The sequence below is a fragment of the Lipotes vexillifer genome, unplaced genomic scaffold (genome assembly GCF_000442215.2).
Source record: "Lipotes vexillifer unplaced genomic scaffold, Lipotes_vexillifer_v1.1 scaffold149, whole genome shotgun sequence".
Lineage (NCBI taxonomy): Eukaryota > Metazoa > Chordata > Mammalia > Artiodactyla > Lipotidae > Lipotes > Lipotes vexillifer.
This window is the reverse complement of record NW_006779962.1, coordinates 307,564-317,262: the sequence shown is the minus strand read 5'-3', so window position 1 is coordinate 317,262 and position 9,699 is coordinate 307,564. Positions and strand designations below refer to the sequence as shown.

The 9,699-nt window shown below is 55.5% G+C and overlaps 1 protein-coding gene across 2 annotated transcripts in view; it reads left to right on the top strand.

The window, feature by feature from the left end:
* VAV2 (vav guanine nucleotide exchange factor 2) overlaps positions 1-7,033 on the top strand; it is a 189,893-nt gene extending 182,860 nt beyond the window's left edge. Inside the window, exons 27-30 of one of the 2 annotated variants that reach the window (XM_007453081.1) lie at positions 1,030-1,153; positions 1,960-2,046; positions 3,134-3,288; positions 6,986-7,033. In XM_007453081.1, coding sequence (XP_007453143.1) covers positions 1,030-1,153; positions 1,960-2,046; positions 3,134-3,288; positions 6,986-7,033 — 414 coding nt within the window. The remainder of the gene's footprint in view (positions 1-1,029; positions 1,154-1,959; positions 2,047-3,133; positions 3,289-6,985) is intronic. The other variant, XM_007453082.1, reaches the window with a different exon arrangement.
* Positions 7,034-9,699: the final 2,666 nt, after the last annotated feature.

The window sequence follows — 9,699 nt, the reverse complement described above, 5'->3', positions numbered from 1 at the left end:
CCCGGGGGGGGGGGGGAGGGCCCAGGTCCCCCACCGCAGCCACACCGAGGAGGAGGGGCCCCCTGCACCCACTCCTGCGGGCCGGGCTTGCAGAGGGGGAGAGCCCAGCAGGGGTCCCCCCCTCCCCGGGGAGGAGGGTCTTCCCAGTGTGGGAGAGATCCAGGGAAACTGGATTGTAGGGCACCTTGGGACAGGGAGGCCCCCGAGTCAGGCTTCTGTCCCCCAAACCCCATGGTGGACAGTAGGGCCACCAGCATCACGCAGCCCACTCGCTTCTAACGCCCATAGCCCCAGCTGTCCCAGCCCAGCCAGAAAGCCACGAGAGGCATAGTCCTTAAAATGATTTTAAAGCTGGACCTGGTGTCTCTTTGCTAAATTACATGTGTTCCGTGCATGGAGAACATCTAACTGGAGCACTTGAGCTCTTAGACTGCCCACTGCGGCCGCAGAAACACACCCAGTAAAACAGAGAGTATCCACAATCTGCCCCCAAGCCTGCTGTTCTCGTCTCAGGGCGAGCCCCCACCGCTTCTAAGCAGAGCCTAGGTGTGGTTTCTAGGTTCCTTTTTCAAACAAAGCCCCTGGCCACACTGGACCCAACTCCTAGTTTGCCTCTCAACACAATGGATGCTCACCAGGGGCACCACCCTCCTCCTGCCCCACTGTAGCCGCGCGGCATTCGGTCACGTGGATATGCTGGGATTTTTCTCGAGGCACTTCCCTGGTGTTGGACGTGTGGGCGTTTCGAGTTTTTCTCCATTATGAAGAGTGTTGCAGGGAGCACTTGTGCCCATCAGTCCCTGCCTTCTTCCCTGACTCTTCCCTTAGAAACTTCTGGGAGAGAAATTACAGGATCAAAAGTTTGCGATTCTGACCACCCTGCCCCCACTTCGGGTGCTAGGAGGGGCGGCGAGGAGGAGGGGTGTTTTCGGGGGTCAAGGAGAACCTGGGGAGGTGGGAGAGGGAGGGCAGGGCGTCTGGGAGGACTGCCTGGAGGCGGAGGTAGCAGTGAGTGTGTGCGTCTTGCAGGAGCTGGTAGAGTACTACCAGTGCCACTCGCTCAAGGAGAGCTTCAAGCAGCTGGACACCACGCTCAAGTACCCCTACAAGTCACGGGAACGCGTGGCCTCTAGGGCCTCCAGCCGGTCCCCAGGTAATGCCCGTGCGCAGAAGGCTTCCGGTGGGCTGCACTGACCTCGGCCAGGAGCCCCTTCCCTATTCCCACCCCGGGGAGCAGTGGCCCAGGCCCCCCAGCCCTTCACCAGCACCCTCCTGAGCCAGGGTGCCAGGGCGGCCCCATGTGACAGGTGGGGAGTGCCAGCTATGAACTGCTGCTTCGAGTTTCAATACCTCTCTGCCTGGAGGTCAGAGTGGGGAGGGAACAGGGCAGGTCCCTTCTGTCCTCAAATCCGTCCCTGTGCCCCAGCATCCACCCCCCGCCCCGCCCAGGGACCCCAGCTATGAGGGAGCCAGAGCCAGTACCTCTGTTTGCAGATGGGGCTCCATAGCGCAGATGGGGGACCACCTGGAGGAGGGGCAGGCTGGGCCCAGAGTGTTTGGCATCCGGCCCAGGGCTCTGTCTCGGAGCCAGCCACCCCACTTCCTCCAGCTGCAGGGGCCCGCAGGACCTCGGGTCCCACCGGGGCAGAGCAGGCCAGGAGAGGAACGACGGGCCTTTAGTGAGCACCTACTGTGTGCCGGGCGAGGGGCTGTGATCTGCACGAATAGTTTCCTGTATCCTCGCGTGAGCCCGCCCACTGGGAGGAGGTGGCCCGGGAAACTGGTGCAGGAGGTGGAGCGAGGGCAGCCGCACCCAGAGCCCGGGTGGGTCCCGCTGCCCTCCTGGTGCCCTGGGCGGGGCCTGGGCCCCCTCCCCGCCGCCTGTGACCGCCCGCGCCTAGGACGGCGTGTGGATGCTCCCCGGTCCCCCTTTCAACAGTCTCTCTCGCCTCTTTGCAGCTTCCTGCGCTTCCTACAACTTTTCTTTTCTCAGTCCTCAGGGCTTCAGCCTTGCTTCTCAGGGCTCCTCCGTGCCCTTCTGGCCAGGTACCGCTGCTGCTCGGGGCGTGGGGGGCCCCGGCCTGCCGCCAGCTGCCTGGCGGGCCACGGCCCCGGCCTGAAAGTGTCCGCAGCTGCCCGCAGCCTGGGCGGGGCGGGGCGGGTGTGTGCAGAGGGGAGCCGCAGCCTGGGTGGGGCGGGGCGGGTGTGTGCAGAGGTGAGCGGCGGGGGCGCGGGGGGCGGGGCTGCCGCGGCTCCTGCAGACACAGTCCAGCTTGGTGCTGCCCTCACCCCTGCCATGCTCACCCCCATGACCCCTCTCCAGCTCATCAGCCACTGTGCCCCGTTGCTCCCCGGGAGCTTTGCATCTGGCAGCAGCAAACAGCTGGGCGACCCCCCTCGGGGTGAAGGTGGGAGCAGACCCCGGGGCAGGCCCCACTCGGCGACACTAAGGAGGACTTGTGGGGCTTGGGTGCAGGGGGACAGGTCTCGACTGGCCTTGACCGCACGGCCCTCTACTGCCAGAGGCAGAGCCCTCCCCAGCAGCCGCATGTGCTGCCCCTCCCGTCACGGGCCATTGTCATCTGTCCATCAGGACTCCTGGGTCCCGGGCCAAGCTGATCCAACCGGCTTTCCAGTTTGGTTTGGGCTCTGGAGTTGGGGACACGAGGGAAGTCGGGAAGCAGTGCCCTGGGGTCCAATTCCAGGCACTTTGTCAGAGTGCAGGCTGGGAGCTGGGCAGCGGTCACTCAGCTGTCCACTGGCCATGTGATGCCCAGGCCCTGGGCACACAGGGGAAGGCCCCGAGGGAGCTGTGACAGAGCACCGACACCCGTTCGTATCCCCGCGGGCACGCTTGCCGCCCGTGACGGCCCCCGGTGGGGCGGTGAGGCTCTGACTTAATCACGGTGGAGCTCGGATGGGCCACGTGCCCGCAGGTCGGGGCGCCCACAGAGGAGCGAGGGGCCCTGGGATTGGAGCCTGGTCTGTCCCGCCAGAACCTTTCTGCTCCATGGGCTCCTCTGTGGGCACAGGGCTGGGCCCCGGGGGAGAGACCCAGCTCGGCCCAAAGGACCCTCAGCCCTGGCGGCCCCACCCGGCAGCTGTTGTGACGCCGCCCGTCTCCCCCCAGCAGTGTTTGCGCCCCGCGTCATCGGCACGGCCGTGGCCAGGTACAACTTTGCTGCCCGGGACCTGCGGGAGCTCTCGCTGCGAGAAGGCGACGTGGTGAAGATCTACAGCCGCATCGGTGGGGACCAGGGCTGGTGGAAGGGCGAGACCAACGGCCGGGTGAGTGGGACCGGCCCCGGGTCCTGGGCCCCACGGGGGCCCCGCCTCCCTGCGGTGCTCGGGAAGGTGGGGCTCCGGCAGGCTGGCACCGCCGCACCACCTTGCCCCGACCCTGTGCCCTCTGACTGCGCCCGGGAGGTTGGGTGTCCCCAGGTTCCGTGAGCCAAGGTCACAGTGAGGAAGCGACTTCCTGGCTCGGATCTGGACCCTGGCCTGTCTGACGCTGTATATGTGCTTGGTCCTATTCTACGGTCCGTTGTGGAAACGGCAGGGGACAGATGTTGGGTGCGGTCTTTAAGTCCCTTGCACGTGCCCAGCTCTCTTTGCAGGCCGGGAGGCTGCAGGACTGAGAGTAGGGCCGGGATGTCCTCACGGGGCTTCTGCCGTTCCATAAGACCCCATTTACACCTTGGTGAGATGGGAAGGGACACACAGTGTCCCCAGCCAGCCTGAGATTCTGAAACCCCACGGCTCCTTATCCTGGTACCCTGTCTGGACCCCCTGGCTTTGACTAGTTCCATTGGCAGTCACCCGACAGGGTGCCTGGGCTCCACAAAGCACCAATTAGGAAACGTCCAGTTTTTGCAGGGGCTGCAGCTGCCCACAGACTTGGCTCCCGTCACTTACCATTCCGTTGCCAGGTGGAAGGAACTGGTCTGCCTCTACCTTGGAGGCCCCTGGGTCTGATCCTTTTTCCATCTGACAGCCCTTCACAAGTGTGAGGCCTCTGAGTCCCAGGCAGTCGACCTAGAGGGCTGGGACTGCTAGCTCTCAAAAGTGCCAAGAGGCGCCTGGAGCTGGGCCCTCACCCCAGTCATGATGTCAGCCAGTTTCCCAGGTGATTTCGATGCAGAGTTCAGTTTTAGAACCACTGGTTTAGAGTGTTGCTAGATATTCCTGTTGTTGATACTTTAACCCTGTTATGAAATGTCGCAGTTCTTCTTGCTGTGAAGTCTGCTTTTCCTGCTGTTTGAGAGACACCAGCTTTTTGAGGGGATTAGTGTTTTGCGTGGCATACCTTCTTCTTTCTTGTATTACTTTCAGCTTTTCTGTATTCTTATATTTAAGATAGTTAGGTGATAAAAATCTTACTATAAATGGACTTTTACAAGCCAGTCTGATCTGACAGTCTTGACCTTTTGATTAGTATAGGTAGTCCATTTACATTTAATGTAATTACTGAGATATTTAGATTTAAATGCATCATCTGTTTATTTTCTCTTTTTCACATCTATTCCTTCTTTGTTGTCCTTTCTTTCCAACTTTTGGATTAATCAATTTTTCTATTCCACTTCTCACCCCCCTTGCTTAGTTTGTTAGTTACACATTCTTTTCCTGTTACTTAAGTGGTTACCTTAGAGGTTCAATGTACACTTTGATTTCTGACAGACCACCTTAAATTAGTACTTTCACTACTTACCAGACAATGCAAGGACCTGACGCCCTTTGACTGTATTCATTTTCCTTCCAACTTTTGGGCAGGTGTTGTCATGTTTCTTAATTTGACATTTTTTAACCCCATAAGACATTATTTTTGTTTCAAGCAGTTAATTTTCATTTAGGCTTACCTCTTTACCTTTCCCAGGGTTCCTCATTTCTTTCTGCATTGTTATACACACAATCAAAACCACATTCCTGGTGCTTGAAGTTCCCTCTCAGTATGATTTTTAGTGCAAGTCTGCTACTTATAGATTCTCAGTTTTTGTTGGATCTGAACACATCTTTCTTTCACTTTCTTTTTTAAATGTTTTCATTATAAAATATTTGTAATTTATTTTGATATAATTTCAAATTTAAAGAAAAGTTGCAGTCCTACAAAAACTCCCATATGCCCAAATTTACCAATTAAGAATGGTTTGTTCATTTGGTTTCTCTTTTGCATTCTCTCTCTCTCTCTCTCTCTCTCTCTCTCTCTCTCTCTCTCTCTGTAAGTGTATGTGTGTGTGTACACACTTATTTTTCGCTAAACCATTTGGAAATCAGTTGAAGAAATCATAGCGCTTTACCCTTAAAGAACTGCAGTGTGTATTTCTTAAGATCAAGGACATTTCCCTTTGCTATAATTATCTACTCCCCAGTCCATATTCAGATTTCACAACTGTCCCAATAGTGTCTTCTCTAGTTATTTTTGTAGACTATCCCTCAATTTAGTTTTTTTTTTTGATATTTCTTCATGATTAGTCTGAGGTTGTATTTGTTGGTGGGAACACCACCATGGGGATGTTTTCTCTTTTTCAGTGGCCGTAGGGTCCTTTCAAGAAGTTTATGATGGCGGTTTGCCCCATTATTGTGACATTAACTTTGATCACTTGGTTAAGGTGGTGTCTGCCAAGTTTCTCCACTCTGAATTTACTGTAATTGATAAGTAATGTGCAGGGTAATACTTTGAAATCAGATAAACAGGCTGTTCCTCATCAAACTTTCACCTACTAGTTTTATCATTCATTGATGAATTTTGCCTATTCAGTTATTTCTATCATGATGGAGAAAAGTGATTTTCTATCTTTTTTTATACACTTATTAGTGGGCTTTCTACTGTAAGGAAAAGCTTTCTCTTCTCCGCTTGGTCATTCTCCCCCAGCAATCAGTCATCTCTCCAATGAGACCTGCTTCCTTTTTGTGAGCCATTTTACTGAGTTCATTTTTGAAGGGTATTTGTTTACTGGGTTTAGAAGGCTAGGCTGGCAGATCTTTTATTTCAGCACTTCGAGGATGTCATTCCACTGTCACCAGGCTTCCATCATTTCTGTAGAAAAAGTCCATCAGCATTCTTATGGTGATTCCTTTGGAGGATATCTGCACTACTCCCCACTGGGCTCCATGTGAAAAAAGTCTTTGTTTTTCATCAGTTTTACTATACTGTGCCTATGTATGGTTTTCTCTGTATTCATTCTGTTTGAGATTTGCAGAGATATTTTTGAATGTGTGGTTTGATGTCCTACATCAGTTTTGGAAATTTCTTCAGATAGTGTATCTGCTCCATTTTCTCTCTTTTCTCCTGGGGATCTGTTCCCATGGATGGTAGATCTTGTTCACCATGGCCCACGTAATATTTTTACCGTTTTATGTGTGTTTCGTCCATTTTCTCTGGTTTTCCGTCTCATTACTTTTTATTGACTTATCTTCCAGTTTATTAGTCTTCTGTTCTGCTTTGCCTAATCTGCTCTTAACTTCAGTCATTCTATTTTTCAGTTCTAGGGTTTCCATTTGATTTCTGATTTCAGTTCTCTGGGAAAATTTTCTGCTTTTTCATCAGTTTTCTGAAACAGACAGGTTAGAGTTACTTACGTTTCCTGATGGATGACCCCGATATCTGGATGACCTGTAGATTGGTTTCTGCTGTCTGCATTTTCTCTTCGTTTCTGTCACTTGTTCCTGATTCAATGCCGAGCTTGCGTATAAAACACCGTAGAGGCTCCGGATGATGTTATCTTCCTCCAGAGAGGATTTAATTTTTTGCTGGCGGGCAGTTAGCTGGCGGGCAGGTCGCCTTGAACTGCTCTGGGCTGGTGTATTTCAGGGTCACCCCTGCTCCTGGACCTCGGCTCCGCTAGGCTCTCTGCCTCTTCTCCAGGGCCTCTCTTGGGGGTGGGCCTGCCTTAGGATGCCAGCCTCTTAAAGAATCGCCCACCTCCACAAACCTCCACTTGCCCTCACCCTTCACACACTCTTAACGTGAGTCTCTCATCTTTCTCAGATTGGCTGGTTTCCTTCAACGTACGTAGAGGAAGAGGGCATCCAGTGACAGCAAGAACGCGGACAGGACTCGCGGATTTTCTTGGAAGAGTCGCTCCGGTGCTGAAGCCTGTCTCCAGCTCTGAGACTCAGAAGGGGAAATGCCCGCCAACCTTCCAGTCTTCAACAGCCCATGGGGATGGGGAGGGTGTTCAGAACCCTACATGTGATCCGTCCCACCATCAGCCTGCCCTTGGTGGCCTGTCCTGGGTACGCCACTTGTACATACAGGAAATCTGGGCCAGCCCTGCTTGGCTGCCACCACCAGAGTGCCGAGTAGAGGGAGCGCCTGTGGCGTCCCGAGCCAGGCTCTGGGTGACAGCTGAGGCCAGAGCTCACCTTGCCCTTGTCCTGTCGAGATGGCCTGCAGAAGCTTAGGTTTGAATGGCATATGCTGTCCCAGGGAGGGCTGGGCACCTTCCCCTTGGTCTCTTCCGCTCAGCCTCTGGACCCTCCGCCCTGCTGCCCCCAGGGGGAGACGGAAGGGCCCAGAGCCAGGCTGCTGTGCTTGGGGACAGAGGGAGGGAGCATCGCCAGGGCCTGTGCGGCCCCCCGGGCTCCTGCTGTCCCTCCGCACCAGGGGTGTGCAGAGACCCCGGGGTGGCCGCTCTCTCGGGAGGGAGCCTTAGGAACCTTGAAGCTGCCGACCCCGCTCCCCAGTCAGTGGTACTGTCCTTTGCCCTGAGCCCTTGGTGTGTGTCTGTCCTGTCCTGCTGCCAGGTGGATACATCGTTTGCCAGCCCTGCCGCGGGCGGGAAGCAGACAAGGTTTTCCGCTGGCCTGGTCTCTGCTGTTCACTTTCCTCTCCAGAAGGAGGCCCCCTGCCACCGCCCCCAAGCAGTCAGGCCCTCTGGGTGTCCCGTGTCCTGCAGGGGGGTCCCTGAGGGTCTTCCCAGCCTTTGCACAGATGTCGGTTCTAGCTCTTGGCAAGTCTTCCTTCCAAGGGCTCTTGCAGCCCACGAAACAGGGCCTGCGGCCACAGCCCGAAGTCGGTTCTCTTGGGGAAGCTCCACCCCCGAGCTCGCCCTCCGCACTCCTCCTGGCCCTTGACCTCTGGCTGGCTTGGCCGGACCCTCTTTTCTCCGCCCGGATGTCGCCTGAGACCCAGTGACGCTGTCCCCTCTGAGTTCCGTGCCAAAGCTACGGGTGCAGCGTGGGCTTCGTGGGTCCCCCTTTCCCTTCGGTCAGCTGCACGAGGTCGGGCGTTGCCAAGGCTGGCCCCTGCCGGGGTGGGCGCTGGTGGCCACACTGCACCCTGGGGTTCCTCGGAGGTCAGCCTTGTGATCTCCAGCCTCAGCTCAACACAGCGGCATCCTGGCGTGCGGAGGAGACGGGGAGGGGTCAGGGAGGGCGTGTGCAGGCAGGAGAGACGAGGCAGCCAGCAAAGGCTTGGGAAATGAGGGTCACAGGATTGTATTTGGGGGCAGTGGGCAAAGCGGGGGAAGGAAGGATTTTCCACGGAGAGAGCAGACCCAAATCCTTGTCAGGGTGCACCCAGCACTTTGCACGTGACCTCGGCGCAGCTGGCCCAGCTGTGAGCCCAGGATGGGAGGGGAGAAAAGCAGCGGGGCCAGCGCCTTTCTTGTTTACGGTTGTCGGAAGAGTTTTGGTTTCTGTTATTGATGTTGTTAGGGTTTTGTTTTGTTTCGTTTTGGTTTGGGTTTGGCTTGTTTGCTTTTTAAGGGAAAAAAAGGTTGGTAGTTATTTCCTCCAAAACTCCCATTATATATCTGTGGATAATAAGGAAGAGATTTTATAACAGCAAGAAAATAATGTATGTTTGAGGCCATCATGGAGCAAGGCGTCGTGATAACGAAGGGCACTGAGAAAACCTAATTTAGAGCCCTGGTTCTTGTGACTGTTTTGCTTTGTTTTTGTGTGTTAGGGAGCTTGTCTTGGTTGGGTTAGTTTTTGCACTGCAGGAAGCAGCAGGGGAGGAGGGCCGGGCACAGGCTGGGACGCGGGTGGTTGCAGCAGGAGATGGGATGCCCTCTGGCGGGGCTTCGGACCTGGGGCCTGAGATTAGCTGTGAACACTTAGGAGCCCGACGCATGCGGGTCAGGGATCTGGGGGTCCCGCAGCTGGTGGTGACCCCAGACAGAACGCAAACTGTACATTTGCCAATAGGTTTTTTTTCAGACCACGGTTTCTACCGCAAATAAACCTGAGTTCTTTTCTGCAGGAGTGGCTGGCCTTTCATGCTGGGGAGGAGGGACTGGCTGGATTCCTGTGTGTCCAGAAGGGTCTGCCCCGTCCGGATACTGTCGGCCCAGGGGGCGGTGGCCTGGGTCAGACATGGGCCTTGGGGTGGCTCGGCCTCAGCCACCCGCTGGGGGTCTGGAGCGACAGTGATGCCAGGCCACCGACCAGGCACCTCCAGACTGGCCCAGGTCACGGGCTTCCTATGCAGCGCCCTGTGACCCCTCCAGCAGCTCTCAGAGGCGGCTGTCACTGTCTTCTGTTTGGATGGGATTCAAACCCCAGCCCTGCCACTTGGGCATGTCCTTCACCTCCTGAGCATGTTTCTTTATATATATGTGTTGGAGATAAAAATAATCCCTCCGGAGGCTGACTCTGTGGCCTGTGGTACAGAAAGTCAGAACAGTACAGTAGAGAGTTCTTTCTCCCTTACGGGGAAGCTGAGGAGGTGGCAGCCCAGGGTGGCTTGGGCAACCC